The following is a 13,954-nucleotide window of genomic DNA, read 5'->3' on the forward strand; positions in this document are numbered from 1 at the left end:
GCGGAATAAATTCTTATTCCTGGCCAAAGGCTGAAGCATATGACGCGCCCCCCCACATCCAGCCCAGCCATTACCGAAATAGGAGATTCATTCCTCCTGACGGGTGCCTGCATCAACAAAGATTTGGCTCGCCCGAAAGACCGAATGGTAACATCTTGCGGGGATTTTAACTGTTAATAGAAATTGACCTGAGAATTGGTATTGGAAACAGACATAATGGATTTGTTTCGGTGTCGGCATCGCCTCCACCTCTTGATTGTTCAGAGGTGTTCAAGATATAAAAAAGCAACTCCTCCTCGTCAACAGAAGCAGCAACATCAAGGAAAACACATTCGACACTATGATCGCACTTATTCTACTCGGTGCTGCCATTGCAGCCTTATTCATTCGACTTTTTATTTACCCCATCATCTTATACTTTATCGATCCCAAAGGACTCAGACAGTTTGAGAACTTCTCATGGCTATCTCCCCTCACTGATCTGCGCCACTGCTATCTCAGCCACACAGGCAAGCGGTCTGAGACCCTTGCAGCTGAACATGAGCGTCGCAGCCAAGCCATTCTAAGAATTGGACCCAACGCGTTATCCTTCAATCATCCACAAGCTATCAGAGACATCTACGGTCATCAGACAAAGTGCACAAAAGATCACAAAGAGTCCGTTCTTGCTGGGACGCATCGCAACCTTTTTGATGTGGTTGACAAAGGTGAACACAGCAGGAAGCGAAGACTTCTTTCTGCTGCCTTTGCGACAAGAAACTTGGAGAAATGGGAATTCAAAGTTCGCTACACGACTCAGCGTCTTTTGGATGCATTCGACCCTCGTTGTACTGCACCTCTCAAGCCAAACACTGACCCAGCTCCGGAAGACCTTACGCTTGACTTCAACAACTGGATCAACCTATGGACCATTGAAGCCATCAACTTCATTGCTCTTTCATCCAAGATGACCCTCCTTGATACCGGCACCGATGAAGTCATCGCCGAGAAGCCCGACGGTACACTTTATCCTGCTAGATATCGCCAATCTCAGAATCACTCAGCCATGGTCAAGTCCGTCTTTGTCTGGGAATACCAGCTTTACCCATGGCTACGTCGCATCACCAAGGTAGTTCCTAACAAGTGGAAGAGCTACTGGGTCACCAGCGCTCCATGGGGTGACGTTTGCAACCACCAAGCCAAAGAACGGCTCAGACGACACGAGGCTGGTGAGAAGCTTGATGACTTTTTCTCTTGTCTCATGCACGATAAGAACGGTGTACCCAATGAGCTTGAATGGGGTGAGATCGTCGCAGAGACCTCGGCAATCATCGATGCTGGGGCTGAAACTACAGCTATTGCCCTCACGCATATTCTTCAACTATTGATCAGTCATCCTGAACAACTGGAAAAGTTGCGACAGGAGATTGCTGGAATCATGGAAGAGGATGATGTCATAGCACCATTTGGCAAAGTCAAGGATCTTCCATATCTCAAGGCTTGTCTCGACGAGGGTCTCCGCCTCATCCCACCTGTGTCCTCTGGCCTTCCGCGACGCACGCCACCAGATGGTGCTAACATCATGGGTACTTGGATTCCGGGTAACACCTCAGTATCCATGACGATCTGGAACGCTCACCATGACGAGACTATTTACCCTGAGCCTTATTCGTTTAAACCAGAGCGTTGGCTTGATCCACTCGAGCGAAAGAGGATGGAGCCTTTCTTTATTCCATTCTCTGCTGGTGCACGAGGCTGTATTGGGAGGAATATTTCGTATTTGGAGCAGCAGATTGTCCTTAGTACTTTAGTGCACCGTTATAATTTCGCGATGCCCACCAAGGACTTTCAGGTTTCGCGGTTCGAGGCTTTCAATCTGATCATGGGACAATTGCCCGTTAAGATCTGGCGTAGATAGGAGAATAGATAAGAGAATAGAAAGAATGGAACAAACAGGACTTTTCTTTTCATATTATCGTCGTAAGATAACTCTGCTTATACAGCCATCCTCCAGTGTCACAGCCACGACTCTGGGTCTGCTAGTGACACATCTGCTAATGAGATGCCCGATAATGCGTAATAAAACAACACTTTTCGTCACACAAACCCTCGTTATGGTTGTCCTTCATGATAGTGTCGCAGTCACATCTTGGTTACTAGTTCTGGCTGCCTGTTACCCATTATCAGCCAGTTCAGCATGATTCACAATCTTTATTCACCACCTTTCCATAAACTGTATAGAAGTAATAAAGCAAAGCCACCCGCCTCAGCTCCAGTTTGTTTTAGTTCCCCCATTCCCTCTTCAGCGTCGCAATAAGTCCCTTCGTCTTCCATTTAATCGCCTCTTCTACCTTCTCAAGGTAGGATATAGCATGCGTTTGTTCACAAAGGTCTTTTATACAATATCCACCTAGATAGTTAGCAGTCGTTCGCACGTTCGGAGTAAGAGATGACTGTACAGAGTGAAAGCATATGTGCAGGAAGGTAAAATGCATTTACAACATGCGTGTTGGATAATGCAAGGCCCATAAGCATGCAGAGGTAGAAGGAAATCTTCATCTGGCAATCTGTTAGGTGTCTCCAATTAACGGCAGAATCTGGAAATACCTCGAGCTCTTGCTTGTCGTGGTTGTGGTTTTGCACGCCATTGCACTGACGTAAATACAAAACAGCCTTGGCTGCGTAGTAATACTGCATTGCGACAACTCAAGTATGTTAGATGATCCAAAGGTCAATGTGAACAGATACTTACCAGGTACTGACGCGACAAAGTAAAGGGTTGGAAACGGTCTGTTACTTGTGACATGCGCCGCATTATAAAACACAGGTTTGAAAGACATGGGTTTAGCACCATACCACTGATCAACTTCCGTCTCAATGACTTCAAAACCCTCTTGATTCCCATCCGGGCCGTCCATTGACAGAAACAGCATCATGATCTTGGCAAAGTTATAGACCGCCCTATTCGCATACGCTGAATCATCACACCTTCTAAACACAGTCGACCTCTCAAAGTTTTCGAGACATATCGGGATAGGTCTTCTGCGAACGACGTAGATATAGATAACTTGTCGGAGATGAACCCAACTTGCCGCTTCAGCTAACCCGCCTTGCATTACAAACCTAGCGATGACTTCGTGGTTCAACAGGTTCTGGGTTCCACTGAGATGGTGGTAATAAGAATCAGTCTCGTTGTCATTCTCCTCATACAATCGCGCGATCACAACAGCTGTAAGGAGCGTTGAGTCCCAAGTTTCAGCGGGTTGAGCAAAAGCTTCAATAAGAAGCTTTATGCATTTGTTGTGGTAGAAGGTGCTCTCTACATCGTTGGGTGTATCATCGTAGAGGCTTGCGAGAGCTAGAAGGCCGTTCATTATCATGGGTTGGCGAATAGCGAGTCGGGGTACTTCGAGTTCGAAATGACGGGCATCGTCACAGGCATCAGACTTGGCTGTTAGCCAACGCAATGATTAAGGGCAGGGACTTACCAAGGGTGCAAGTTTAGAGATATAAGTCATGAAGAGAAAGGCTTCTCGTTCAGTTAACTCGAGGGGACTCTGAGCATGAAGTTGAACAGGCAGAACTTGGATTGAGGGATTGTAAGGCGATCCGTTCGAGTCAAAGACTAGGGGGCTGGTGATGGAGCTTGAAGGTGATTCCCAGTGATTCTGTTCCTGGTGCAGAGGTACAGCTTCTTGATTGGGAGGTGCAAATTCATTCATGAACATATCCATCATTGTTCCAGATATAGGCTGAGTTACTGGCTGCGTCGTGACATCTGTATCTGCGGTAGATGGCCCGTCAGACTCCTCCAACGCCAAACCGTCAATTCCCTGCGGTGTCGTGAAAGCGACTGCAAGCTTTAGCATGGATTTGATTAATCGCAAATGACTTACTCTTGGATGGGACTTTTGCCCATTTCCTTTCTGGTTCCTTGTGAGTTTCTGAATGGCTATGCTTGAACCGAATGTCATTCTCAAACAGGCATTCCTGCCCCGACTCGAGGCAGGTGCCACATTGAGAGGCTCCGGGCTGTGTTACACATTTCCTATGTCGCCGGCGACAGGCAGTACAGCATTTCACTCGTTTCATGAGAAGCAATGTTGATGTTGTAAGATGCAGGTGTCAATATTAGGCAGGTGACACAGGTTAAAAAACAGGTGTGGGGAAGTTGAGGTCATAAGCAAGCACTAAAGACGGGCTTCTGTAATTGGCTATACTATTCCCACTGGAAGGTATAGGGTAGCTGTACCTCAATAAGAGCTCAGGCGCAGGTGGTAGATAAAATTCTTCTGGCTTTTCAGCTGCAAGTTTATTTGTCAAAGTAACTCATTAGGTGAATGATGGTCTGTGGCTTCTACCAACCCATGAACTCAGTAGTAGTAAGCAGCTCTTCCCCTTTTGGGTTTTTTGAAGGTCGGTTATCAAGTCGTTCAATTCAAATTAGGCACATACCAAATGAGGCTGTCAAGGTAGAGAAGCTGAGAATCCTTCCATGAACTGATGGTGAAACTTGCCCCTGCTGGTGGGCGTGCCCTCTGATTCGATTGACAAAAAGAAATGATTTATTCAAGCAGTGGAGGGAGTCAAGATGTGAAGATATATAAGTGTAAGAAAAAAACTTTCTCCACTGTTGCCAGACGTATTGGTCACAGGGTGTGCGCCGAAACGCGACAAGTAATGAAACTAATGTCGTGGCCAGATTAAATGGTATTTATCCCTCATCCTTCCTTCTTGGATTCGTCTACTGTAGCTGCTACCTCGAACTCCTGCTCTATAGCTCTTTGGTGAAATGTGGAGTGCGCACGGATTCGTGGCCCAAAGCGGTAAAAGACCCAAGGCAAAGGCGCCAGAGCCACTGAAATGAACCCAAGTGTGGACGTGGCCCAAGCAGCGCCTAGTTTGTCGTACATCTGGTGAGAAAAGAGTGGAAATCCTGCTCCAAACGCCGACCTGAGAATCGCATTGGCGGCGAGCGCACTGGCAGCATATTTTCCGTAGCAATCGATGAGATATGATGTTATACCCAGGGATAGAACCACAAAGCCTATGCCGAAAGGTATACCTGAGATGATGCAGCTTGCCCAGTGGATGGAAGTGTCGGCTGTCCATGCAAACCAGAAAAGTCCTATCGGAACGAGCCACGAGAGGAGAATCAGATGGGGCAGGCGAGCTTCGGGTCTGGGTCCACCGAGTTTCTTGACCCAGGTTGCGTAAACGCGGTTGATATATGGTGATGCGGCGGTCGCAATAGCCATTCCAGTCCCGATACCTAAAGGTTAATGCTTAGCAGAGGACCTCCATAATGGGTTGGAATGTATCCTTACCTAGAAAGCCTAGACCAGATATACCGGCGTCCCAATGCCTTGTCTGCTGAAAGACATACGGGTACGCGGTAAAGTCAAGGTACAGTATGCCGTAAATAAACGCCATGTACAGTGAGAGCAGAAGCAGGATCGGTTCAGTAAGAAACATGATGCTTGGTCTAGTGATGTTAGTACGAAGCATTACGGTCAATTTTTGATGTGGTTCTTGAATGCCATGCTTCCGCCGTTTTTCTTGAAGAAGCCGCGGAGCATAGGTTTCGGGTAGAAAGACGACCATAGTGATATAGATGACACCACTCAAGATGGATACTAGCCAAAAGTCCCTAGGTGTATTAGTATGAGTGGATCGATGTAGACAAGAGAGAGCTCACCATCTCCACTACAAGAAGTCTTTAGCAACATTCAGCATACAGAGGCTAGATTTACGTACAGATCCATATTCGGTCAAAAAGCCACCAACAATCGGCGCAATGACCGGACCCAGGAAGCTTGCCGCAGTAAACAGCGCGAGAGGAACGGAACGATGGGTTAATGGCCACAAGTCGGTCAAAGAGCCACCAGAGTTGGTCACTATCTTATCAGCAAGGCCTCACCATTTACACAGCGCAGCTTACCAGTAGGAGATCCGAAGAAGCCACACAAGAAGCGAAACACCAAAAGGGCGGCGACATTGGGCGATAAAGCGCAGCCAATATTAAATAACACAAAGAGTAATAATGTGCTCCGATAAACGGGATTTCGTCCGTAGATTTCTGACAGAGGTGCAAATATGAGTGGACCTGTTCCGAAGCCAAGTAGGAATGTGGTGACACCCAGAGTCGCGACAGTGCTAGAACAGCCCAAGTCTTGCGCGATGGCTGAGATGGCGGCTGTGTGGATTGATGAGCAAAATGCGATAGTCGCAGTCATGAATACCACTGTCAGAAGTCAGCAATTTTATTGGTCATTTGATGAATTGGAGACCTAACCAATGATAGTACAGGTCCATCGTCGCGCGGGAGAGAAGTTCAAAGGATTCTCATCGTGGTCTAAAGTGATGGTTTCTGGTGCTGTTTGACCATTGACTTGGCTTGACATGATGGCATTTGGTGCTGACGGCAAGACAAAGAAATTGTATAGGGAGTTGGAAAAGGGCAGCGGGGGAACTGTTGGAGGCGCGACAATTGTAATGTCTGGAAAAAAACACCGATCATTCACTGGAGTCCCCGTGATGACAGTGATTGATGGTTCTTTGTTGAGGTGTCGACGAAATGCCGCTGACTTGCGTGAAAGAGGAAGGTGCACATGATATGATGTGATGAAATTCAGGTATTTGTTTGTACTGCTTACAGTCAATTCCTTGTTACAACGATTGTTTGTACCAGTTCAAATGACGTGCTAGTAAGATTGGGCGCTAAAAAGGTAAGAGATCTACCCTGAACAAGGGGACTTTGTCTCAAGATGCCGTTATCCGGGCACCTTGCAAGGATCTGCAGAGGTTAAACTTGCTCGAAAAAGAGATGTATTAATTGACGTCTTGTTTGTGACATGTAAATGAACTTCGGGTTCTGCAGTCTCCGGATGCCAGTCTGTGTAACAATAATCTTCCTTCACCTCTCACGTTGCTCATTTGGTTACCGCTGCTGGATTTCACATCCCTGTTATGTTGTACTCTTTGCTAAAAGAACCATTCGAAGGTAATCACTGACTACTATCTAACGCCGCTGACTAAAGTGATATTCCCCATCAAAACATATCAACATACTGCACATTCAAATGCTTCGGGATGACACAAGCTTTGAACAGACGGGAGCTAATGTCAGTCTTACTCTCGGCCCGTTTCTGATCTGCACTAAAGTACTCGCGGCCCAGCGCCGCAACTCCCCGTCCAAGTACCTCCCCTGTCGTTCTCCACGCCGAAACAATCGCCCCAGCAATCTGCCAAGCAAAGTCAATTAAACCGCTTAGTCGTAGTAGCGTCGTACTTACCCAAGTATGATGTTTGGACAAATGCTCACCCGCGAAGAAGATTTGTCCCTCGCGGGCTTTGGCTACTTCGTGAAACCGGGAGAATTGACCAGGGAGATACATGGCGTCTCCCCCGCACCACTCGTTTGTCCATAGGACATAGAAGGATTCAATGTACTGTTCGTATACATCAATTTCGGGATCGTCAGCGTAATATTTGCTCAGATCATGGAGGCAGATCTTGACGCGTTCGTCCTGCGACAGACCGCTCCATTTGGCTGCATCCGACATCCAGCTGTACAGTAGCAAGACACCGCTACCGCTACTGCCCATGTCATTGGATGGAAACACAATCCATCGGAACCGCAAATCTGTCGTGCTTTGGCCCCCAAAACACGGAAACCTGTCGGTTTGCTCCCAGAATCGAGTGCGGAAATGCATGCCCATTTTGTAGAGCGGTTCATAGTGCGCACCGCGGATGGCTTGTTCTTTCATGAAGGACCATCTTGGTCGGTCCACTATGTTGTGGATTGCGGCGGGTGGGATTGCTAGGACTACGGCGTCAAATGCCGTGGTGGTGGACTGGTGTAGGCTTTTGGCCGATAATTCGACGCGCCCGTCGTCTAAATTGGTGATTCTGTCCACCCTTGTGTTGAGGCGGATATTCTCGAAGCCAACAAGACTAGCTGCACACTGTGTCATTCGCGACATGCCATCGCGGATAGTCACCCACTATAAGCTTATTAGTCCAGTTATGTTTTTTTTCTAGATCAATGGTACTTGAGACTTACGTCCTTCGTGTCAAAGTCCAGGTTCTGCATGATAATCTCAGTAAAGCTCAAATCATATTGATTCGTCTGCGAACAAAAGAGCTCAACAAACTCAATGACCTCATGGGGCCATCCAGCAACAGAGCGTAGATAAGCCCGAAAAGAATACTCATCATACATGAGTACCTTCCGAAACCCGTCGTCAAAGTTCTGACGTAGAAGCGTCAACCAGGGAATTACCACACTGCCAAGGAGCCGCTGCGGGGTCTTGTTGCAGAAGCCCGAGGGAAGACCCGCCTTAGCAGACCAGCCAGGGTCCTGCAGTAGTCCCTTCTGACCCTGGAAAAATGACTTGTTGTTTTCGTGGTCAAGGATGTATGGGATCAGCTCGATGCGACTCTCGACTGAGCTGTGAGTGTTCAGATAGCGGATCAAATCGAAGACTTTGGAGTGCAGCGAGGACCGGGGGATTCTCATTGCTCCTGCTTCAAAGTAGACATCTTGGGAATGGGCTTGAGGTGTAAAGCGATGGGTATAGATTCGCCCGCCTACACGGTCCTCTGCCTCGAAAATGGTCACTTTGTGACCTTCGCGAGATAGTAGCAGACCGGTATAGAGGCCAGATATACCTGCGCCTACAATGCCGACGTGCATAATTGTACAAAGTTCGTTAAGGTTGGGAAATACTGAGATGGAGGGGATGATCTCGCAGGCCTGTCGATTTGTTGTTGCATGGCAATATTCAGGCTGCGACATTCATCGAGACTCGACTCTTTTAAACTTGTTCAATTTGATTATGTTACCAAAAAGTACAGTTTTTGGCTTTCTCTAGGCCCTGCCCAAGCAAGGCTGTTCATTCTGCCACCATCATGCCATTCCAAATGATGCTTGACGAGAAAACCGAGCCAAGGAACAAAACCCTGTCGGGATACAAATGACAAAAACGGTCCTTTCGTTCCATACCCTGCAACTACAGAGAACCCCGAAACAAGTCACCATTGCGGGCCAGCAATTGATGTGCCGCGTAACCGAAGGATCAGATCATTACTGGCTGTATCTCCGAGAGAATATTACTGTGACTTTCACATGCTGACATTTTACAACGGAATAGGAAAGCCGCAACGTCGTTCTTTTTTCGACCAGAAGTTACGCCCGTCTATGAATTGAAAGTTGGTGATGACAACATTATACTCTAGTAAGATATGCGCAGACTGGGGGATTGCTGTAATCCTTCAGTGGTATCCCGATGACAGAAGTAATGATATGACGTGGGTCTACAAGGTTGGTGATGGCCGACGGTCCTATGGCGACTGTTGCACAGAGCTGTGGTGTTTCTAGGCCCGAGGCAGACTGTTGACATGATATAAATATGATGCCTCGACCGAGGATCTGGGACAAGAATCGAGACAAAACAAGAGTCCATCTATGCAACCTTCTTATCCCCATATCCAAGTTTCCAAGAAAGCCCAAAATGCCTTCCACCAAATCCCCTCCCGTAATCGACTTCTCCGACTATCTCTCCGGAGACCAAAAGCGCATGGGACACTGCGCAGCCCAAATCAGAGAAGCATGCCTCACCCAAGGCTTCTTCCAGATCGTAAACCATGACATCCCCCTCAGCCTACAAAAAGAAATGTTCAAAGTGTCCAAGGAATTCTTCGATCTTCCGTTGGAAGAGAAGATGAAACTTGACAAGTCTCTCGTAAGTAAAACGCCCGTTGGAGAGTTTGTGTACTGACCAAGGTAGAACTCGTATAACCGTGGCTACGAGGTCATGCACGGACAGATGATCGAAGCCAACACGAAGCCGGATCTCAAGGAAGGCTACTATGTCTCTCGTGATCTGCCTCTCGACCATCCTCAGGTGAAGGCAGAGAAGTTCGCTCATGGGCCCAATGTTTGGCCTCAGGCACTGGGGGAGCCTTTCCGTCGCACCTGCATGGACTACTTGAATCGCATCATGAAGCTTACTGAGGAAGTCATGGGTGCCATGGCCATGAGTCTTGGCTATGACAAGAACTACTTTGATGAGTTCTGCACTGACCCCATGTGCTTTTACAAGCTGTTGCACTACCCGCCTCAGCCTACTGATGCACATGCTCTCCAGCGAGGTACGGATGCCTTTTTCTTTCCAGACTCAATTATCTAACGCCTTGCAGGTATTGGTGCTCACCGTGACTTTGGAGTTATCACACTCCTCCTTCAAGGCGACGTGCCAGGCCTTGAAGTCTGGGACGAGGAAGTCAAAGACTGGTACCCAGCACCACCAGTAGAAGGCGCATATGTCGTCAACATGGGAAATCTATTCGAGCAGTGGACCAACGACAAATACGTGTCCAACGTTCACCGCGTGATCAACCGCTCAGGCCAAGAGCGCTTCTCTATTCCATTCAACTACAACGGCAACCCGGACTTTATCATCCGGTGCATCGAGAGTTGTCGCAAGGGTATTGATGAAGAGAAGTATGCCCCTATCAGTGTGGAGGACTATGTTGTGCAGAAGTACAAGGATGTTTATGCTCGTGCTGGGGTTTATAAGAAGGAGACCTTTGTCCCCCCAGCCAAGTCTACAGTTGAAGCTTAAGTCTCTGCACGGCATGGGAGCATAGTCTGGATGTATGTATGGAGTAGTCAGATTAGATATCGCTTTCACTAGGTCCACAAGTTCTTTTCGTAGTACCCTGTGGCGGGTTAACCGTAGTTGTTTAAAGCCTATAGCGCAGCTATTTATTGAGACACAAGAGTGACTGCAAATCTTTGCTTAGACCAAGTATCGCGAACGGGACAACAATGATCTCACTAGCCGTGATTGTATCACCACTTAAGGCTGTGATTATATTTCGGCCCGATCAGATCATCTACTGATATTCCAACCATGACCTGCTACTCAACATGCACCTGAGTTTGCCACAACGTTCGACAAAAGCGTTATGGGCCTTCGGGAGGTGCGGGGAAGCAGTCACGGTATAAAACGGTCAAGAAGTAGTGCAATGTCAGTATTCTCTTTCCCGTCTTGGCGCGGGGTTTGGGTCACCCCAGATGCATGAGTTGCTGACCGGAAAAACGAACAGCTCGGCAGTTGTGATCTCCCAGATGATTGATCAAGTATATCAAGACCCCTCTCCATCTGATTCACAACTCTCTCATCATCAATATCCAACTTCTCGTACCCTTCATCAATCATCATGGCATCCTACTACCCTGAAGGCGAGTGTTATTTTGTTAGAAGCTCCCTCAGTTTCGACAAGGGTTGGAACGCCGATAACGAGAGATACTTCTACAGCCATATCCTAGTCGAGTACTACTGGAATGGCTGGGTCGCAACTGGCAGTCAAAGCAGGTCTCACATGAGGTCGCAATGGAGGTCTGGAACAGCTCAAGGAGTTAATAATACGCGCTACGGCGATTGGGATAGATTCTGGGTGGGTGAAAGCAAAGACAAGAACCCTCAGCGCATGCTAGCCATGCATAGTCACCTTAACAGTGGAAACTGGGACGAATGCCGCGATCTCAGAAATGGCGGTCCGCGTAAGTACATCCTTCGTCCAATTCAGATCAAGAGCAGGGAGACCGAATGGGTTTGGATCGACGCTACAATCCCTATTAGAGCCATCTACTTCCCAGTCACCCAGCGAACGGACCAGGCTTTCGACAACCTATGTACCTATGTTGTCATCGACTTCAGACACAGGGATAGTGTCCAGATCACAGACTGGAATGGAAACTTCGCCACCCGGTATCCCGTGACGTCTCACGCCGGTCTTGGCCGGATCGACGGTGCCACTTGGGGTTTCCATGTGCCCGACATCATTGCCTACCTGTCCATCCCTCATAAACTCCGCAATCCAGATCATCGTTTGTTCCAGTCCAAGAACCGACGCGATGACTTGGTCGTGAGTGCTACGTCTTGGCTACAGTGGACCAGCACTACCCAAGTCATACACCATCCCCATTTCCTTCGCGAGATTGACTTGGCAAAAGTCCTCAGCGCAACCTTTGGAGTCGAAGTTGGCTGGCGACCCTATGAGCCATCAAGGTTTCTCAGAGATCTCATCATTCGGCTCGTTGACACTGCTCTCGGCATGGTTCCGGGCGTTGGTCCTCTTTTGTCCATTGCGTTTGGTATAGCGGTGCAGGCGCTGGAGGATCCTCATTCGTTCGGTATTAACAATATCCTGGGCCTCAACCAAACCGCCATGGATGAAGTGACGAGATCTTCGAACAAACATCGGAAGTATCTAGCACCTGACTTCATGGGCAAGGGCCGTGATCGCCAGGCACCTGTTCCCTTGAGCGATGATGAGCGAGCTAGTCGGCAGAAGTATGGTGATGAGCTGAATGAGAAGCTTACCAAGGGGCTGAAGGCCCGGGTTGTGATTCGGTCCCTTTTGGAGCAGGAATTACTGATCTATGGGGCTGAGAGTATGAATGGCGTCGTGGAAGAGGAGCAGGCGGAGTTGGAGACGACTCAGATTGAAGGGGGGGAGGACGAGGGGAAGTTTGAAGAAGAGGATGAGAACAAAAAGGACGAATAATTGAACGATCGACGAATAAACTAAGGAAGAAGGCGATGGAATAATTGGCTGGAATATTTCGAGTTGAGGTAGTTGTTACGTGCTGGACCAAATTGACAGTTGAGTGATTTTAACGTCGTGTTGGTTGAGCTGTTCTGGTGCTATACCTGTATTTGTAATCTAATATCGAGGTCCCTGCTCAGTCTCTGCAATTAGAATACCCTTTTCTTTAAGTCCATGGATAAACTTGAGGATACCCCGACAAGCAAGCCTAGCCACCGTGTCGCCTCCTTCCAGGCGGGGATTGAAAGAGCAAACAACAAGCGAAGTCGGGTTCACTTTTGCAGGTATCATCTGCATCACACCGAGCAAGTCTTCAGGGAGATAGCCACCGGGCGACGGGAATTCATTGACACGGCCTAGTGTCTCGTCGAGAACGTCCAAGTCGAGATGAACATGGACATCTTCAATAGCGCTTCTTCTTCGATCCAGAATTGCAGCAAGATCAGTGGTAAAATCTACCTTCTTGTCTGTCTTTCCCCAAACAACGTCTACTTCGGCTTTCTCGATAGTCTGCGCCTGCAATTCAGATACATCCCGCAGTCCACAGTATATAACCTGTTTGACATTGACGGGCTGATGGCCAGGGATGGTCTTCATCAGCTGATGCCAACTGGTACCGACCAACATCGAGGCAGCCATAGCATCGAGATATCCATTCTCATGAGTGGATGGAGTATCAAGGTCATCATGAGCATCAAGCCAGAGAACTCCGTGTTTAGAGCCAATCAAATTTGCTTGGTTCAGGCCAGCTACAGTTCCGACGCTAGCGTAGCAGTTGCCAGAGAGTACCAAAGGAAACGAGTTGTTCTTGGCGGCTGTTGATACAGCATTTGAGATACGACGAAGGATCTCGAATGTCCTTCCAATTTCGCCCTCAAACTCGTCGACGGGACCAATATTGATGTATGAGACTGGAGCTAATTTGCTGAGGTCTCGATCGATGCCGTGGGAGAGGATGCGAAGAGGGCCGCCGCCGACGCGATGATCGTAAATGCCAACATGGTAGGGCGCCACAATGATGGTGATTGAGGTAAATGACATTATTGCAGGGTAGATTTATTGTTTCGAAATGGCATAAATGTCTATTGATGTGCGACAAAACAACCTTTATATGTTTGAAGGGAAAGTGCGCTATTCTATTATGCGGGGGGCTGAGTAATTGGGGCAAATACGCGTATTCATCACAGTTGAAAATTCTGCCTTTATCTTCAATAGCGTTATTGAGAGTATTGGCTCGTGCTTAACTGACGTCATTGATCATAATCTCAGCTATACTACGTTTTATTTAGTAACGTGCTTGATAAGTAAGTGAGCCAGGCAGTGAGTATGCAGATGGCAGATGAGGTTAAATCAG

General features: G+C 47.9%; 7 protein-coding genes across 7 annotated transcripts; 3 read left to right on the forward strand and 4 right to left on the reverse strand.

Annotated features, from left to right (window-relative positions):
* Window positions 1-340: 340 nt before the first annotated feature.
* Window positions 341-1,897, forward strand: B0J16DRAFT_363262 (cytochrome P450; the record flags this gene model as incomplete). Its single annotated transcript, XM_046129862.1, has 1 exon — window positions 341-1,897. One exon carries the CDS (start codon window positions 341-343, stop codon window positions 1,895-1,897), a length of 1,557 nt encoding a protein of 518 aa, XP_045980741.1.
* Window positions 1,898-2,180: 283 nt separating this feature from the next.
* Window positions 2,181-4,109, reverse strand: B0J16DRAFT_343504 (uncharacterized protein). Its single transcript, XM_046128051.1, has 6 exons — window positions 3,876-4,109; window positions 3,468-3,832; window positions 2,732-3,425; window positions 2,587-2,684; window positions 2,439-2,538; window positions 2,181-2,389 (listed from the first exon to the last, which is right to left on the reverse strand). The coding sequence occupies exons 1-6, from the start codon at window positions 4,069-4,071 to the stop codon at window positions 2,262-2,264; spliced, it is 1,581 nt and encodes a 526-aa protein (XP_045980742.1). The 5' UTR covers window positions 4,072-4,109; the 3' UTR covers window positions 2,181-2,261.
* Window positions 4,110-4,572: 463 nt separating this feature from the next.
* On the reverse strand, window positions 4,573-6,576 carry B0J16DRAFT_343505 (major facilitator superfamily domain-containing protein). The gene is made up of 6 exons (XM_046128052.1): window positions 6,275-6,576; window positions 5,921-6,223; window positions 5,737-5,876; window positions 5,678-5,685; window positions 5,307-5,629; window positions 4,573-5,251 (listed from the first exon to the last, which is right to left on the reverse strand). The coding sequence occupies exons 1-6, from the start codon at window positions 6,381-6,383 to the stop codon at window positions 4,701-4,703; spliced, it is 1,434 nt and encodes a 477-aa protein (XP_045980743.1). The 5' UTR covers window positions 6,384-6,576; the 3' UTR covers window positions 4,573-4,700.
* A 455-nt stretch (window positions 6,577-7,031) lies between these two features.
* B0J16DRAFT_270721 (uncharacterized protein) lies at window positions 7,032-8,677 on the reverse strand (the record flags this gene model as incomplete). Its single annotated transcript, XM_046123552.1, has 2 exons — window positions 7,032-7,985; window positions 8,045-8,677. 2 exons carry the CDS (start codon window positions 8,675-8,677, stop codon window positions 7,032-7,034), a joined length of 1,587 nt encoding a protein of 528 aa, XP_045980744.1.
* A 720-nt stretch (window positions 8,678-9,397) lies between these two features.
* B0J16DRAFT_306101 (uncharacterized protein) lies at window positions 9,398-10,756 on the forward strand. Its single transcript, XM_046124777.1, has 3 exons — window positions 9,398-9,725; window positions 9,771-10,134; window positions 10,183-10,756. The coding sequence occupies exons 1-3, from the start codon at window positions 9,495-9,497 to the stop codon at window positions 10,605-10,607; spliced, it is 1,020 nt and encodes a 339-aa protein (XP_045980745.1). The 5' UTR covers window positions 9,398-9,494; the 3' UTR covers window positions 10,608-10,756.
* A 295-nt stretch (window positions 10,757-11,051) lies between these two features.
* On the forward strand, window positions 11,052-12,683 carry B0J16DRAFT_343511 (uncharacterized protein). The gene has a single exon (XM_046128053.1). The coding sequence runs from the start codon at window positions 11,209-11,211 to the stop codon at window positions 12,556-12,558; it is 1,350 nt and encodes a 449-aa protein (XP_045980746.1). The 5' UTR covers window positions 11,052-11,208; the 3' UTR covers window positions 12,559-12,683.
* Window positions 12,673-13,691, reverse strand: B0J16DRAFT_343513 (uncharacterized protein). The gene has a single exon (XM_046128054.1). It carries the CDS (start codon window positions 13,639-13,641, stop codon window positions 12,718-12,720), a length of 924 nt encoding a protein of 307 aa, XP_045980747.1. The 5' UTR covers window positions 13,642-13,691; the 3' UTR covers window positions 12,673-12,717.
* Between the last annotated feature and the right edge of the window lie 263 nt (window positions 13,692-13,954).

This window comes from Fusarium flagelliforme (genome assembly GCF_020744385.1).
Source record: "Fusarium flagelliforme strain FIESC 12 MPI-CAGE-AA-0113 chromosome Unknown B0J16scaffold_5, whole genome shotgun sequence".
Lineage (NCBI taxonomy): Eukaryota > Fungi > Ascomycota > Sordariomycetes > Hypocreales > Nectriaceae > Fusarium > Fusarium flagelliforme.

What these genes read in the sequence shown, in the direction of transcription:
- B0J16DRAFT_343504 (XM_046128051.1), bottom strand. Translation starts at nt 4,071, where the DNA reads ATGAAACGAGTGAAATGCTGTACTGCCTGTCGCCGGCGACATAGGAAA. An exon ending in GGCAAAAGTCCCATCCAAGA is followed by an intron (nt 3,833 to 3,875) that starts GTAAGTCATTTG and finishes TAAAGCTTGCAG; the next exon opens with TCGCTTTCACGACACCGCAG. An exon ending in ACGACAAGCAAGAGCTCGAG is followed by an intron (nt 2,539 to 2,586) that starts GTATTTCCAGAT and finishes ACAGATTGCCAG; the next exon opens with ATGAAGATTTCCTTCTACCT.
- B0J16DRAFT_343505 (XM_046128052.1), bottom strand. Translation starts at nt 6,383, where the DNA reads ATGTCAAGCCAAGTCAATGGTCAAACAGCACCAGAAACCATCACTTTA. An exon ending in ATGGACCTGTACTATCATTG is followed by an intron (nt 6,224 to 6,274) that starts GTTAGGTCTCCA and finishes GACTTCTGACAG; the next exon opens with TGGTATTCATGACTGCGACT. An exon ending in CTTCTTCGGATCTCCTACTG is followed by an intron (nt 5,877 to 5,920) that starts GTAAGCTGCGCT and finishes CTGATAAGATAG; the next exon opens with TGACCAACTCTGGTGGCTCT.
- B0J16DRAFT_306101 (XM_046124777.1), top strand. Translation starts at nt 9,495, where the DNA reads ATGCCTTCCACCAAATCCCCTCCCGTAATCGACTTCTCCGACTATCTC. An exon ending in TGAAACTTGACAAGTCTCTC is followed by an intron (nt 9,726 to 9,770) that starts GTAAGTAAAACG and finishes TGACCAAGGTAG; the next exon opens with AACTCGTATAACCGTGGCTA. An exon ending in TGCACATGCTCTCCAGCGAG is followed by an intron (nt 10,135 to 10,182) that starts GTACGGATGCCT and finishes AACGCCTTGCAG; the next exon opens with GTATTGGTGCTCACCGTGAC.
- B0J16DRAFT_343511 (XM_046128053.1), top strand. Translation starts at nt 11,209, where the DNA reads ATGGCATCCTACTACCCTGAAGGCGAGTGTTATTTTGTTAGAAGCTCC.
- B0J16DRAFT_343513 (XM_046128054.1), bottom strand. Translation starts at nt 13,641, where the DNA reads ATGTCATTTACCTCAATCACCATCATTGTGGCGCCCTACCATGTTGGC.